This window comes from Marmota flaviventris, chromosome 7 (genome assembly GCF_047511675.1).
Source record: "Marmota flaviventris isolate mMarFla1 chromosome 7, mMarFla1.hap1, whole genome shotgun sequence".
Lineage (NCBI taxonomy): Eukaryota > Metazoa > Chordata > Mammalia > Rodentia > Sciuridae > Marmota > Marmota flaviventris.
Window position 1 is genome coordinate 66,227,170 of NC_092504.1, and position 17,422 is coordinate 66,244,591.

At 37.0% G+C, this 17,422-nt stretch overlaps 1 protein-coding gene and 2 non-coding genes across 4 annotated transcripts in view; all 3 read left to right on the forward strand.

Annotated features, from left to right (window-relative positions):
• Nucleotides 1-16,976, forward strand: part of Enoph1 (enolase-phosphatase 1) — a 63,270-nt gene extending 46,294 nt beyond the window's left edge. For both annotated transcript variants that reach the window (XM_071614371.1, XM_027939745.2), the window contains exons 2-6: nt 3,390-3,491; nt 5,048-5,250; nt 6,964-7,096; nt 10,071-10,194; nt 15,906-16,976. In XM_071614371.1, the coding sequence (XP_071470472.1) occupies nt 3,390-3,491; nt 5,048-5,250; nt 6,964-7,096; nt 10,071-10,194; nt 15,906-16,045 (702 nt within the window). In that variant the 3' untranslated portion in view covers nt 16,046-16,976. The remainder of the gene's footprint in view (nt 1-3,389; nt 3,492-5,047; nt 5,251-6,963; nt 7,097-10,070; nt 10,195-15,905) is intronic.
• LOC114096384 (U6 spliceosomal RNA) lies at nt 8,423-8,529 on the forward strand. The gene has a single exon (XR_003583422.1). It is a non-coding gene; the product is annotated as a U6 spliceosomal RNA (small nuclear RNA).
• LOC114096381 (small nucleolar RNA SNORA70) lies at nt 13,226-13,355 on the forward strand. Its single transcript, XR_003583420.1, has one exon. It is a non-coding gene; the product is annotated as a small nucleolar RNA SNORA70 (small nucleolar RNA).
• Nucleotides 16,977-17,422: the final 446 nt, after the last annotated feature.

Sequence of the window (17,422 nt, forward strand, 5' to 3'; positions counted from 1 at the left end):
TGCTGAGTTTAAAAATGAAGAGTCAGATTTAAAAAAAAAAAAAAATCCTGCTTAAAAAAATATTTTCTAATGTGATTACTTTTTTTTTTAGTTTTTAATTTTTGTTCTTATACATGACAGTAGAGGATGATTTGACTTATTTCTACAAATGTGGAGTACATCTTATTCAAATTAGGATCCCAGTCTTGTGGTTGTACATGATGTAGAGATTCGCTGTATTGGCATCAGATTCACCATTTTAGGTCGGGAACCATTTTATCTAGAGGCTCCAAAGTTTTGATTCTGAGGCAGTGCTGCTTAAATTCTGGTAAGAAAGTGCCTGCTAAAGGATCAACCCCACCCCAGCTATGACACAACTCCTAAGCAGCTTATGAAATTTCTCTTGTGGACTATAAAGCTGCTCTGTGAGTGCCAACTGACTGCTGCTCTTCTCTGAGGGACAGCCTTGTTGGTTTGCCTCGGACTACTGACAATAAATCTCTTGCATGAGATTGCGGTGTGTGGTGTGGTCTTTGGACTTTGTGTGAACTCTGCGAGTAACCTTTCTCACTGTAGTGTCTTCATATATATATATACATACGAAATTTATGTCAGATTCATTCCACTGTCTTTCCTATTCCTATCCCAACTATCTTCCCTTCATTCCCCTCTATCCTACTGAACTTCTATTCTCCACCCCCATTGTGTGTTAGCATCCACATATCAAAACATTTGACTTTTGGTTTTGGGGGATTAGCTTATTTCATTTAGCATGATAGTTTCCAGATCCATCCATTTTATGACATGTCGTAAAGGCACTCTTTTTTTATGGCTGAGTAGTATTCTATTGTGTATATATACTACATTTTCTTTATCCATTCATCTATTGTAGGTCCATAGCCTAGCTATGTTGGATTGAGCTGCTATAAACATTGACGTGGGTATGTCACTGCAGTATGCTAATTTTAAGTCCTTTCAGTATAAACAAGGAGTGGAATAGGTGGGTCAAATGATGGTTCCATTCCAAGTTTTCTGAGGAATCTCCATACTGCTTTCCAGAAAGGTTGCACCAATTTGCAATCCCACAGCAGTGTATGAGTGTACCCTCTTGCCCACATCTTCTCCAACATTTATTGTTACTGTTTTCTTGATTGTTACCATTCTGACTGGAGTTAGATGAAATCTCAGTGTAGTTTTAATTTGTGTTTCTCTAATTGTTAGGGATGTTGAACATTTTTTCATATATTTGTTGACCTATCGTATTTCTTCTTCTGTGAAGTGTCTGTTCAGTTCCTTTTGCCCATTTATTAATTGGGTTATTTGGTTTTTTGTTGTTGTTAAACTTTTGTTTTCTTTATATATCCTGGAGATTAATGCTGTATCTGAGGTGCAGGTGGCAAAGATTTTCTCTTCTGTAGGCTCTCTCTTCATGCTCTTGATTGTTTCCTTTGCTGTGAAGAAGCTTTTAAGTTTGATACCATCCCATTTGTTGATTCTTGATTTTACTTCTAATACTTTACTAGTCTGCTTAAGGAAGTCAGTTCGTAAGCCTACATGATAGAATGTTGGGCCTATATTTATGTGGATTTATCTCTGTGTCTTTTATTCTGTTCCATTGATCTTCATGTCTGTTTTGGTGCCAGTACCATGCTGTTTTTTTATTATTATGGGTCTGTAGTATAATTTGAAGCAACAATATATTGATATCCAACTTGCTCTTCTCCCTAGGATTTCTTGGTTATTCTGGGTTTCTTATTTTTCCAAATGAATTTCATCACTGTTGTTTCTAGTTCTCTGAAGAATGTCATTGGTATTTTGATAGGGATTCCGTTGAATCTGTGTAGTGCTTTTCTTTTTTTTTTTGTTTGGTTTGGGTTTTTTTTTGGGGGGGGGGGGAGGTACCAGGGATTGAACTCAACCACTGAGCTACATCCCCAGCACTATTTTGTATTTTATTTAGAGACAGGGTCCCACTGAATTGATGAGGGCCTCGTGCTGCTGAAGCTGGCTCTGGAGCCACTGGGTTTACAGGCCTGCTCTACCACACCTGGCTCATGTGTGGTTTTTACTCATGATTATATTTCTGATTCTTACCACCTGGCCTGTTTATATGAGTCATTCAGCAAATATTTGAATAAATGAGTGAATGAATTTAAAAATAAGCAGCTTTCTTGAATTCAATTATAGTTTCTCCTAAAGTGTAGGGTCTTCTCTGCAGTGTGTACTTGTGTTCTACACTCACAGCTTGTCTTTTTAGACAGGTTATTCCTAAAACTGTTTGAGCTATTATACCTTGATTTTATACAACATTCTGCTGTACCGTTTACCTCACCCATTGTCCCACAGTGTGTTGCACTACCTGACTGACTTCTTAACCTTACTGTCAGTGAGGAACTGTTTTCCTTATCATCTAAATCCACTTCTCCATGATCTGCTCAAGAATTAGCATATCTTGGCACAAAGTAGATACTGAAAAATATTGTCAAATGTGCCACAGTTTGATTTGAAAAGAGATATATACTACATTTGCAGTAAATAAAAATATAAACATTTTGACTAGAGAGAGAACTAAGGGTGTAGCTCATTGGTTGAGTTTGTGCTTGGCATGAATAGGGATCTGGGTACAGTTAATCTGCAGTACCAGATAATAAAATTTTGACCAAAGAAAAGTCATTTGCAGGGCATATGTTGCTAATAGATTGTTTATTAGTGAATTGTTTTGCATAATACTTTCTTACACATTACTCTGTAAGTAGTCTGATTACCAAGAAAGAATTGTAGTGATCAGATTTTTTTTTAAAGAAAGAGAGAGAATTTTTTAATATTTATTTTTCAGGCGGACACAACATCTTTATTTGTATGTGGTGCTGAGGATCGAACCCAGCGCTGCGCGCATGCCAGGCGAGCACACTACTGCTTGAGTCATATCCCCAGCCTGATCACAAATTTTTTTAAATACTTGTTATAGGGCGTCATTTTTTTCAGCAGCCATTTGCCATTTTTCAGCACTGTGCATTGGGGGTATTATTGGGAACAAGACACACTCAGTCCATGCCCTCAAAGATCTGTGCTCTAGGAACATAGTTCAGAAGTTGGTAGCCTTTTTTTTTTTTTTTTTTTGTAATGGACCAGGTAGTAAATATTTTGGATTTTGCAGGCCATATTGTCTTGGTCCATATCCCCATTTCTGCCATTATGGCCTCCAAAGTTGTAATTTACCAGCTCATGTATAGTTCACGTTTCTTGGTCTCGGTCTCTGTCTCTGTCCCACTCATAACAGCAAATTTTTGCTAAGTTCCATTGATTTATCTGTTAAAATTAGCTAAGGTGAGATTATATAGAATAACTGGATCTCATCACACAATTGGCAGAAGCTAACACTTTTTTCTTTGTTTTACTCATTTATCCAGGACATTTTATTTCCTTACATCAAAGAAAACGTTAAAGAGTATCTGCAGACACATTGGGAAGAAGAGGAGTGCCAGCAGGATGTCAATCTTTTGAGAAAACAGGTTGGAATATTTTCTCTCACACATTCTCCTGTGTCTTATAGTTGAGGATGCCTAGAGACTTAGAACGTTCTCTGAGCATACTGTAAAATCAATGCCCTCAATTCACAAGGGAAGAAAGTTGTAGTGACTTGCCAATTTAGGAATTCACAGTACATAATTAAGCTGCCAGATCATGGCAGATTGTTGTCTATAAAATTGTCTCTTTCAGAAGCTGTTTAAATTACATGAACATATTATTTATTAATAAAATGAAGCCCTTTCTGGGTAGAGTGAAAAAGGTTTTATGCAATCTCATTGCATATTTCATTACTGTCTCCAAGTGACAGCATCTTGTCATTTTCCACTCTACTGCCTCAGGGCGTGCGTGAGTCCTTACCACCCATTTTACAGTGCTCCTGCATCCTCACACCCTGACACATGCCACACTTCTTACCCATCTCACCCTAGGCCTGCCCTTCAGACTCACCTTGGTGGCATGTATTTCATCCTACCTGTTCTCTCACTCAGTCCTCATTCTGTCTTCTTCTTTCACATTGTGTGCTATGCATCTTCTGTTCTCTTGATTTTCTTACCGGAATTGCTTTAGTGGCAAAGATCAACCATGATGAGCAGCAGTAACTGGCAATTAGTTTTCCTACACTGGATATTATAGAATGCTCTCTATAATTCTGCTATTTAATATTACAGTTTAGGACTGGAACTATAGTCATGTTCTTTGAATCATGGGATATTTGGGTTTGTTGAATTTTCTGGATAACTCAGGGTTTATCTGAAGTATCCTCCCCCCCAGTGATTACCTTCTTTATTTTCTCAACCTTGTTCTTGAAACATGCATACATAATCCCCACCCCAGAATCACATGTGCTCTTTGCTTTTTTAAAAAAACAGCATTGGGGATTGAACCCAGGAGCACCAGGAGCACCAGGAGCATTTTATCTCTAGGCTATATTATTTTGAGACAGGCTCTAACTAACTTGCCAGACCTGGTGTTGAACTTGTAATTATTCTGCTGGGATTACAAATGTTCACCATCATGCCTGGCTTCCCTTATTAGGATTGCATTGTCACAAGGTTATTCTAAGTAGCTTTAGGGTTTTTGTAAGATGTGGGAGATTATAGTAGGCTGAATGTGAACCAATTGCATTACTTCACTAGTTTCTTTTCATTAAGTCTAGCCATAAACTAACTTATGAGATTTTCTGTTTCTACTTTAATTAGTTATAGTACAGAGAAAATGATCAGATGCAATTGAAAATCCTGGTTTACTGATCCTAATGAGTGAACAAAAAAAGACAGTTGTTCTTATAATTATGTGCTCATTCTCCTCACATATAGTGTGCCTTTTGATTTAAATTTCAGCTTTAGCAATCTAGGACAGGTAATATAAACTTATTAATTATAATCCCATTTCTTTTAGAGGTCATTCTCTTAGGAATCATTTGCTAGGGCTTATGATGACTGGAGAAAATTTATCTGCCTGGTTTGGGGGGCTCATTTTTAATGACCTTTTTAAAAAATATGCAAGAAACAAACTTCATGTTGTTTCCAATTTAAAGGCTGAAGAAGACGCCCACCTGGATGGGGCTATTCCAATCCCTGCAGCATCTGGAAATGGGGTAGATGAACTACAACAGATAATCCAGGCCGTTGTAGATAATGTGTGCTGGCAGATGTCTCTGGACCGAAAGACCACAGCACTCAAACAACTGCAGGGCCACATGTGGAAGGCAGCATTCACAGCTGGACACATGAAAACAGAGTATGTGCTCAAGTGACTAAAATATTTCACTAAATATGTTTCTCATTAGTCTTCTCTCTCCATTATAAGCCACAATATTAGTAAAATGGACACATTAGCATTGTTTTAATCTAACAAATGAGCTGTTTTGTTTTTCAAAGCTGAGCTGAAAGGATTTTACTCAGCTGTATCCCAAGATGTTCATGTCTGGCTTTGTGGATGGTTGAAGTTAATTTTAGACCCAGTTTAAAACAACTTCCTAGAAAATGATGACTTCCTTGAACTAAGTCATATTGGATTCTTAGCATACGAGTGACAGCACTATTGGTCTATTTCCCAGAACCAACAGATCACCTGCATTTTTGCCTTGTTAGAAAAGGAGAATACTGTGAATTATGAACCTGTTATTTTGGGATTACACAAAATGTCAGCACTGCCACTTTTGCTATGCTCTTGTGAGAGTTTTCCATGGATCCTGTGAGTCTTGGTTAATGGGTTCCTGATAGTTCTTTTGCCTAAGGAGACTCTAGAGTATCATATTGCTGAGAAATTCTTAATAAGAAAACCTTTGGATCCAAGACTTGTTTACAGCTACCTATATTTCTTTTGTATTTCTGTCAAATGAGATGTCATTCCTTTATATTATAAACATCATGAACCTTTTTAAAGGATATACTGGAATTTGTGGATATGCCAGTGATCTGGGAATATTCAGCTGGCTTAATCTATAAAACATTCAAAAGTGTGAAGCCAAGAGATTATTCTCCCAGTAGTTGGCCTTTCTTTTGGTTCTTTAAAAAGAAGAATTGGTTCCACATCTCAGGTTCTTGTACTTTTCTTTTCACTTAGTTCCCAGGATATTATTTTGACCACTAAATATGGCAAATACTGTAGAATCAATAGGAGACTTGAAGTGTCAGGAATCAGAAAATCAAATACTGTCAAGTCTCTTAATTGATTTGTTCAGAATAAAGTTTTTTTGTTTGTTTTTTCTGTGTAAAACTTTAGACTTTCTGAGTTCTTAAAAAAAAAAAACTTAATTCCATTATCTATCTTATAGATTTGTAGCATTGAGCCCCCCCAATTTTTTTTTTCCCCTCATTGTTTTGGATGTACATATTTCTAGTTCCATGTCTTCTTAAAGCACAGTGGACATAAATTAGCCTTTTCTTTTCATTAATTACATCAAAAATTATATTACAATGTAGTATTAATTGCAATGTTTTGTTTTTTGCTTTTAAGTTCTTTAACAACTTTTAAAAAGCAGTTTATTCTTTTGAGATATACATACATGACAGTAGAATGTATTTTGGCATATTATACATACATGGAGTATAACTTATTCTAATTAGGATCCTATTCTTGTGGTTGTACATGATGTGGAGTAACCCTGTCATGTATTCAAATACAAGGCTAGGAAAGTTATGTCCAATTAATTCTATTGTCCTTCCTATTCTCCTCCCCACTTCCTTAACAATTTAAAAACCCACTTTCTTATTTCCTTCTTTTACCTGTAATCCCTTTACATTGTCAAATTGTTCCATATAATCTGCTGTGTGATCTTGGAACTCCAGTAACATTTATTAGAACCACAGGAGTTCACACTCTATGTAGAGTGGGTTCATAATGTTACCATTTGAGCACAAATAGAGAAGATTGTGTCATCTCTTTTCTCTGGTTTTCATCTGACTAATGATGTGTTCCTGCATTTTAACTTTGTAATTTTCCCCCCAGGTTCTTTGAAGATGTAGTTCCAGCAGTCAGGAAATGGAGAGAAGATGGAATGAAGGTGTATATCTATTCTTCTGGAAGTGTAGAGGCTCAGAAACTATTATTTGGGCATTCTACAGAGGGGAATATTCTTGAGGTAGGTTACTTAGTTTGCTTTGTTTTGACACGATCAAAGCACAAAATGATAAAAGGAATGTACTACAGTATAAACTAAATCATTCAGATAATTACCTTTGTACATACTGACAGGTTGTAAAGAGAAGTAGAAAAACTTGAATACATTATAGTGAAGGGAGAAATGTTTTGTTTGGTGCTAGTTTTTTGATCAAAGTCTCAAACATTTTTGTGGGTTTACCTGCAGAGTTTATATTAAAAAGGTATATCCCTGGTCCCTGCTTCCTAGCTTTTTTTTTTTTTGTAGTGGGGATTGAACCCAGGGACACTTAACCACTGAGCCACATCCCTTTTTATTTTTTATGTTGAGACAAGATCTCACTAAGTTGCTTAGGGCATCTCTAAGTTGCTGAGGCTAGCTTTGAATGTGTGGTCCTCTGCCTCAGCCTCCAAAGCTACTGGGATTATAGGCATGTGCAACTGCTCCTGGCTCCTTCCTAGCAAATCTTAATTGGCAGGTCTGGAAGGAGGAACCTGGAATTTGCTTTTATAAACATCCACCCTAAGGATACTGATGAGGATAGTCCTTGAACCAGCTATTATATGTATGTAAAAATAGGTATACATGAGTTAGCATATACAGGAATACATCCTAACTCATGAGCTAACATGTAAACCAGCTATCTTGCCAGTATTAGGAAATCAACAACTCAAAAGAAACTAATGGAATGCTTCTTTTGATTGTTTAAAAAAAAAAAAGGTAAAAAGAAAACAGTCACTTTTGTTATTGAATATATAATTTCCTCTATATGAAGTAAAATTTACTGTCTTGAAAAAAATAAAGATGCAAGCTAGCTACGGTGGCCTGTAATCCCAGAGGTTCATGAGGCTGAGACAGGAGGATCGCGAGTTCAAAGCCAGTCTCAGCAATAGAGAGGCGCTAAACAATTCAGTGAGACCCTGTCTCTAAATAAAATACAAAATAGGGCTGGGGATATGTCTCAGTGGCCAAGGGCCCATGAGTTCAATACCTGGTACCTCCCCACCCTCAAATAAATAAATAAATATGCAAAATAGGATCATGCGCAGTGCTAAGAAATACATAAAGACTTCAGTTGTTGTTGTTGTTCTTCTTTTTTTTTTTTTCCCATTGTGCTGAAATTGAGCCAAGGACCTTGTGCACACTAGGCAAGCAAATGCTTTACCACTGAGCTGCATCCCCAGCCCTAAAATAAATATTTTTTGAGCCCCTACTGTGTACAGAGAATACTTTGGCTTTGGAGGTTGTCATATTCTCACTTTAGTACTTCCCTACTTTTTTTTTTTTATTATTAATTTCTTTATTTTAGTGCTCGCTTCGGCAGCACATATACTAAAATTGGAACGATACAGAGAAGATTAGCATGGCCCCTGCGCAAGGATGACACGCAAATTCATGAAGCGTTCCATATTTTTAACCAACAATAAAAATTAAAAAGAAAAAAATTTCTTTATTTTAGTTAGGTATATATATGATAGCAGAATTCATTTTGTTGTATTGTACACAATTGCAGCACAACTTTTCATTTCTCTGATTGTACACAATATAGCATCGCAACTTATGTGCAGTCATACATGTACCTAGTATAATAATGTCCATCACGTTCCACCATCTTTCCTGCCCCCATGACTTCTTCCCTCCCCTTCCCTCCCTCCCTTTGCACCAGAAAACTTCTAGAATTAATAAATGAATTCAGTAAAGTATCAGGATATAAAATCAATACCCATAAATCAAATGCATTTCTATACATCAGTGATTAATCCTCTGAAAGAGAAATTAGAAAACTACTCCATTCACAATAGCTTCAAAAAATAAAAAATAAAATACTTGATAATCAACAAAAGAGATGAAAGACCTCTGCAATGAAAAGTACAGAACACTATGGGGGCTGGGGATACAGCTCAGTTAGTAGAGTGCTTGCCTTGCATGCATAAAGCCCTGGGTTCAATCCCGAGAACCGGGAAAAAAAAAAAACAAAAACTGCAGAACACTAAAGAAAGAAATTGAACATCTTATAACAAATAATGAAATCCTTTAATAATTTAAGACTGTTTTCTGAATACAGATATAAACTTTTCTGCTCTAACTAATGAAATAGGCAATAATAAGGTGAAAGTAGATAGGACATCATAATTATCTACTAAGTTCAATAATAAAAAATCTTTGGTTACTAAATAAATCAAACAGAGAGAAAGGAAGTATGCAAAAATCAATCTTAACATTTTTAAAAAGTTAAATCCTTAATATTGCCTTAATTTGGTTTTGTGTCCTCTTTAGACTTAGTTTGTGAAGAGTTCTAAAGACATTCAGAAGATCACATCATAATAGCTTATTATAAATATGGACTTAACTACTGTTGATAAAATTAGCAAGTGATAATTAGAGAATATCTTTTCATTCTAGGATCAAAAGGGTAATATTTAGAACCTTTCACCAGAGGAAAATCCAGCCCAATCTAATATGTAGTTTACATATAGTGTTTTTAAAATAGACTGTAGGACATGTATATTTTAGATAAGTTTGGAAGTGCTAATGAAAACCAAGTGGATTCTTTATTTTGTTTTGTTTTAGTGCTGGGGATTGAACCCAGGGGCACTGAGCTACTACATCCCCAGTTCTTTTTTTTAAATTTTTATTTTTAGACAGGGTCTTGTTAAATTGTTGGGGCTGGCCTCAAACTTGTGAACATCCTACCTCAGCTTCTTCAATAGCTTGGATTACAGCTGTGTACCATCACATTCAGCTCATCCAAATGTTTTTTACTGTAAAATCTTTATATTTACCTTTTGGAGCCTCTATAAAGTCCTCTATTAAGTAGATTTTCAGTAAATATTTACTGAATGAGTGAAGCCACTATGATTGTCATGAGGTTCAGGCGGAAACGATACTAAATAAAAGGGATTTAGTGTGTTGCAAGTGTACTTATAGAGTTAGTGTTTCTCCTCTCTTTGTTCAGCTTTTTGATGGTCACTTTGATACCAAAATTGGACACAAAGTAGAGAGTGAGAGTTACAGAAAGATTGCAAACAGCATTGGATGCTCAACCAACAACATCTTGTTTCTAACAGATATTACTTTAGGTGAGTAATTGGGCTTTCTTCCTTTTTTTTTTTTTTTTTTGAAGTGGAGTCTTACTATATTGCTTAGGCAGGCCTGGAGCTCCTTGGGCTCAAGTGATCCTCCAAGTAGCTGGAACTACAAGTACATCCCACTGTGCTCGGCTCAGACATATTACACTGTATACTTCAGGAGAGGAGTTGGGCCTGATAGTATCAACATATTTCTTAAGTGAGAATTCTTGAAATACAATAGTTTTATAAAAAGTAACAGCCACATGACCCACCTTCCTCTCCATTTACCAGTCCTTCAAGGTTGTAAATGGGGAATAACACTGAAAAAAACTTTATTCTCTTCATTTTTCTCCATCATGGTACCCTATACATCACTCTGTATGTACATACATACACCAATGACGTGGGAGTATAGCAGAGGGAGACTTAATGTTATTGTGGGATGATCATGCAGGTCAGACCATAGGTGATGGTTAGTTAAGGACAATAGAGTCACAGTGAACCTATACCAGATGCATTTAATAGCAATGAGATCAGCTGTACACTTGTGGAAGGGGTATAAGAGAGATAACTGCCGCAGCCGGGCTGGCTGGGCAAAATAACCCGGGGGGTGACGAACAACTTGTGTACATTGATACAGCAGGAGTGGAAGCCGTTTATTGTAGGACAGGAGCGGTATTTATACATTCCACACAGCTTATCTAATTAACATAAACTAGATACAGCAGTCAACCAATCAGGAATCTCCACACTTAATGGCTCGCTTTTGTTACTTCTCAAACCACTCCCTCTGGCATTTTGCCAGGCACCATCCAGACTTGTTTACGAACTCTAACATTCCCCTGGCAAAATGCCAGGTGTTATTTTGACTTGTTTATGGACTCTAACAGATAACTATAAATAGTTGAAGCAGTTTTATCTGTCATTTTGATCAGTCAGCTGTCTCATGATGAGTAGGAGCTTCATCTTTGCTTTCCTTCAATTGGTCTCTTTTCTCGAGACACCTATCGGGTAAATCTTAGGCTTTATTGTATTGATTTACCTTTTAAAGACTCTTTTTTTTTTTAAACTTAGCATTGCCCTTCGTATTATATACAGTACATTAGCATTATACATTATTACTTTAAGGGTTTAATGTGCAAAACAGCATGTACTGTCCTTTGTTGTTAGTATAAATTATTTTAATAATAGTTTGGATCAACTTGGAAACTCAGGTTTTAGCATCTGTGTAAGAATGTGATCTAGAGAATTATAACAAACATAAGTGAAGAGGTAAGTGAAGAGTGCTTTGAGAATGTAATTTCTGATTCTTATCTGCAAGCTCCTTGCTAAGAAGGCATTCCCATGTGGCTACTTTTATTTATTTATTTTTGGGGGCTGGGGACAGGGTCTTGCTAAGTTTCTAAAGTTGGCTTGAACTTAGGATCTTCCTGCCTCGGCCTCCTGAGTAACTGGAATTTCAAGCCTGAGCCACCAGGCCTGGCTGGCTCCAGCTTTTGATTGTGTGGTCATTCTTAGAGTTCATGCATCTCCTTGTGGGCTTACTTTTGCTTTTTATAATTTACTTGCATTTGAGGGCAGTCCTACATATTTGAGTTTTTCTATTCTACTTTGGATTATAAATTTCTGTGGGACTGAGATCACACCCCCAAAAGAGCACTTTGTGCAGTTCTAACAAACTGGATCTGTGGCATTAGTCTAGAGAAGGATGTTAGGGAGAGGAGAAGGTTGTTCTCTTGTCTAGGTGTCTCTACATGACTCCTGGGCCCCTTGGAGGCAGATTCGGTGGCCTGTATATAAGATTACTCTCTCTAGACCTTCCTGTTTGTTGTCACACAACTAAGTTACTTCTACTGGTCTGGACTTTCATAGAGGGGGCCCAAAGGAACATCCAGGTTGCTAGCAAAAGTTCTTGCAGATAATGTATATGATCTATATTCTTTGTCTTCTGCTGACACTTAATCTTTTGGTCTGATGTAATAGGTGAGAGTTGTAAGTATATAAGCAGGTGCTAATTTGCTAAACTGATCCTTTTTTTTTTTTTTTTTTAATCTTAACCAGCGTAGATCATTTGATGTGTTCAGAAGTTACACTGCGTTTTTCCAAAGACAGTAATTCTTAATATCTTTGTTCCTGCCTTGGACTACCAAATTGCTGGGATTACAGATGTGTGCCACTGTGCCCAGCTCTTTAGCACTTTAGATGATAGATTTCTGCAAGCTTAGAATTAATGTCTGCTTTGTGGTACCATCTCTCTACCCAGTGAACCACTTGTTGATGAAATATATGATTCCACTTTTGATCCCCATGCCTTTTCTCTATCCAGTTTTTTGGTTATATTGATAATACTATAGTTTCTTTATATTCTTTTCCTTAACCACTTTTTTTTTTTTTTGTAGTTGTGCATCTATAATTTTAGGTCTTTTCTCTTTTCACTTAAGCATTTCCTTTGGATTACAGTTCCATAAATTATCTTCACTTTAAAGAATAGAAGTAATCCCCAAATGGGCCTCAAAATGAAATAACTTTCTCTTAGTCCTTTAAAAGAAGGTTTTATTTCTGTCCCTCATCTTCTGCCAGCCGCACATCCCATTAGGCAGGGTAAGAATTTAGATTATCTGTAGCTGGGATGAGGCCAGGTAACTGGCTGCCTGCCTTTCTCTTTTCTGTCACTTCTGGTCCTGTGTTTTGGTACCACATGCTCAGGCTTCCACTGCCAAGGTAGAACAAAAAACCAAGTTGATATCCCAGATGGTACCTAAGTATGAAAAAAAGAATTTAAAGACCTCTTCTCACTGGAGAAAAGAAAAGCGATCCAAGAGTTTTAAGTCAACAAGTTTTACTTAAGTGTCTCAATATTATACCAATAGAGCCAATAGATGCTTAAGGACAAAACTTGCCCTCTGTGATCTAGTTTATGAAGCCTGAAAATGAAACAGCCACTAGCTAGTGTCAATTCCCAGATGGACTATAATGTCCCAACTTAGTCAAGATCCTGGATGCCAGTCGAGATGAAAGCTTTGTTTAAGGAACTCATGCTCTGCAGCCAATTAAACTGTGTTCCTTTATTATGGCAGCCCAGAGTGTGATGGCTACAAACAGCAACCTCCTCCGTAGTATATGCAGCCTGTTGCTTAAATGGGTTTCCCTAAGGGACCTTGGAAATGGTGCTTTTCAGTGGAAGTTCATATCTCCAATCTAGGCTCCAGAAAGGTCTGTGGCATGTCTTTGGGAAACCTCAAGACACAGTGGCAAGTGTTCACATTGGCCAAGTCATCATGTCTATCCACACGAAGCCACAGAACAAGGAAAATGTTGTGATTGATGCCCTATGTAGGGCTAATTTCAATTTTCAGTTCCCTAGCCACCAGAGGATCTGCATCTCAGAGAAGTGGGGCTTCATCAAGCTTAACACTGATGAATTTGAAAACATGGTGACTGATAAGCAGTTGTTCTGATGACTGTAGGGTTATATATATATCTCCAGTCATGGTCTGCTGGACGTGGTAAACCCTGCACTCATCAGTCTGGGAGGTAGGGGCAAGTATAAGGCAGCTGCTTTTTCTGCTGACACGAGTGGCATCTGCGGTTTGCCTAATGATGGCATTCTTACATGAAGAAGAGAGTCTTTAGCACTTGGTTTGCTCGGGGTCCCTAGGAAGGTGACAGGCCCTTTCAAAATAAGAGCAGAAAGTAGACTTGTAGAAGTGGACAGGGTTAAGAAATGGCTTTCTTTCCCCTTTGAGTCAGGAACAGCTTATCTCTCAACACTGCTGTCCTTTAATTAGTCCATTAACAAGCTGCTACTCTTTTCCAAAGGTTGCAAAACTGCCAAAGCTTCCTGTTGTGCCAAATTTAAATTACATAGACTTTTACAGATTTTTTTTTTTTTTACCTGTTAACTTGACTGTCCTAAGAAGCCACATCTCTCTTACCACAGACCTTGTCCTGTTTGCCACTCTGACTTGCTCCATTCTCCCAGATATATGTGTGTGTTTTATTTTTGCCTAGAATTCCTCCTGTCTCTGCCAGTTTTCTTTCCCTAAAAAGTGCAGATAGTAAATACTTTAGGCTTTACAATCTGTCGCAGCCCACGTGACATTTATTCAGTTTCCCCAAATCCAGGCTGATGAGGGGATTGGAAAAAAGATAAACAGACACAAATGTAGAGAAAGCAGTAATCCTGATGGGAGAAGACTGGCCAGGAGCAGGCTCCCCATGTTTATTATATAGGTTTAAACATCAAAAGGATTTACTGTGAGAAAACTTTTTCAAGATAAACAAAACTAAGTTATGGGTAAAACAGCTCATTAAAGGTTGTCAGCTTGCGCTCACAATTCTCTACCTCCAGGCATTTAAACTCAAGGCCATTACCAATAAATTCTGTGAGCTGCACAGAATCCCTTTTGAAAAGGGCATTACCATCAGCTAAGCAATCTCGATCAGCACCTTTCCACCAAGAGTTCTCCAAAGGGCATCATCTCCTCTGCCTTTCAAAGAAACCTATCATTCATTCGCCACTCCATGTCACAGCTATTTTCAGCTTTCTCCTTATACTGCAAAAGTAATCAGATGATACACAGATAAATGGGTGTGGCTATGTTCCAATACAATTTTATTTACAAAAGCAGGTGGCAGCCTATCAATTGCCAGCTGTGGTTCTAGAGCACGGATGATGGAATCAGACTGACAATTTCAAATTTTAGCCCTATACCACCTGTTAACTCTCAGTTTCATATCTTTAGGATGGAGGTAATGATACTATCTTGGGGTTGCTATGAAGATTTCGATGAGAAGGGGAGCTCCAAGAAAGTAGGAGCTTTATTTTATTCACATATTTCTGATCCTAAAATAGTACCTAGCACATAGTACATGATAAATTCATGGGAGGTATTAGTGGTTATTTTTCAAATAGAAGTAAAATAGAGAAAGTAATGTAACCCAGATGTTTTAGAGATATCTCCTACAATACCTAGTTCAATTTGACTAGTCCTATTTTTACTGTATCCCTCTGCTGCCACTGCCCCCCTAACACACACACACACACACACACACACGCAAACTCTTTGTCATTCTCTCTCACACACTCACACACACATCCATGTATCTTAAGATGTTCATAGTCCAATGAAGAGCAGAATAGCAAGTAGTTATAAATTTATATTGTGATAGAGGTAAACACAGAGTGTTAAGGGAGTATATGGAATGTTCTGAAAGTCAGAATGTTTTGAGCTGCATTTTAATGAGCATAAATTTATTAGGCCAAAAATATAAGCAGTTTAGTCAGGGAGCATGACGTGTTGGGGCTTGGAGGTGAGGGCAGGCACTTCAACCTGATTAGATTATAGGATTCCTTTTGTACCGTATCTATTTAATTGATAGATACTGCCAATTATCTGCCCTTTGGGAAATAGCTCAGTTGCAGGAAGGAATGGAGGAAGGTTATGGGATAGAACATGGCTCTGACCTGCATTCATAAGTAGCAAACTTAATAAAGCTCAGAAATGTAGGATACACCACCATTCTATTCTGTCAAGTCCAGTTAGGTCCCCCTCTCCAATTAAAATACATAACATAGTCAGCCCCAGTGTGCCCATCTTCTAGCTTCAACAAAAATCAAAGCCAAATGTTCTTCTGTTCTTACATCCCCCTGATGACTTTGATGCAAATTGTGGATGTTATAGTTTGATATTTCTGACACATACTTTGATTTTTCACAGAGGCCAGTGCTGCTGAGGAAGCAGGTGTGCATGTAGCTGTGGTGGTGAGACCTGGCAATGCAGGATTGACAGATGATGAGAAAACTTCCTACAGCCTCATCACATCCTTCAGCGAACTATACCTGCCTTCCTCAGCATAGAGGAAGACTTCCATAGAAGACCAAACTGTTCCTCAGAGTTGTCCCCCTAGTGTCTAGTTTTATTCTAATGGCAAAGTAACTTACTTCTATACGTACATATGTATGCAAGTATATGTATGTGTATGCTCATTAATTTTCATGGGCACATAAGTGAGGGGAAAAAAAGTCTTAAGTTCAGTGAAGAAACTTATTTAAAGATGCTCTATATGTAGAAATAGTTTGAGACCCTAACAGTAACCCACATTGAGGACAAAGTGTAGTTGATAGAAGAATACAGATCAAATGTGTTATGATTATCAAATCCTATACCAAAATGAGAACTTAGTTTTGAAAATTATTCAGAGGCCTATTTTAAATACTGGAAATACTTCAGAGACATTCTTAACAATTCATTTCCCTTGTTTAATGGCGAGTTAGAAGAGTTACAATAGCTGTATTTCATATTTGCCTCCCTTGGTACAAAAGATAAAGATATTTGTTTCTGCTCCAAAAGAGCAAAATAAGGAAAGAAAATTTACCTGAGTCTTGATCAGTCAAGTATTTGTTACTAAAGAAGAAAATTACTAATCATGTGGCACCCATAGCCAACACTCACCTTATCAATGAAAAACATGCAGATATAACAGCTAAAAAGGAAATGTGGTTCTTTATGTCCAACAAAATGATTCTAATTCTGCTGGTTTTACCAGTTGCCTTTCTAATTTTATCTTCACACGGTTTAAAAATATATATTAATTGTTACTTACTATTTTTTAAAATAAAGTTTTGCTGAAATTAGTTCATAACACCCAGAAGAGCCCTAATATGTAATAGTTTCTCCTTGAATGTGAGAAATGTAAATTTTATAACAGCATTATTTATCCTGGTTCAATTCTAGTAGGATTCCATGTCAGTTTTATGTTGTGATTAATAAAAGTATTCTCTTCTTTCAGTTTTATAGAAGTCCCTGAACTATACCACATATTACCATAATCAAAACAAAACTCAGATTGAAGAAAAATTTTTTAAATAAGAATTTTATTTTAGTTTTGTCTTAATGTGTATGAAGCATGTTTTAATGAAGTGCCAGTGGAAAAAAATCATTAGCCAGCATTTGAATTATGTATATATATGAAGTTACTATTTCATCTGGGTTCTAAAAGCATTCAGTATATTAGTGGAGTTTCTTATATTTATGAGAGTCTTATGTTGAAGTTTATCAGATAATGCTTGAAGGAGGCAAGTATTTTTCCTAATGAATTCTGGAGAAATAATTTTAGGATGCTTCAAATAAAGAGAAGGAAGTACTCTTGCAAATATGGGAGGACAGGGGATACAAATGATTTTACGTTGATAATTTTGATCTTCTAGTAGCTAATTTAAAGAATCTGAAGACGA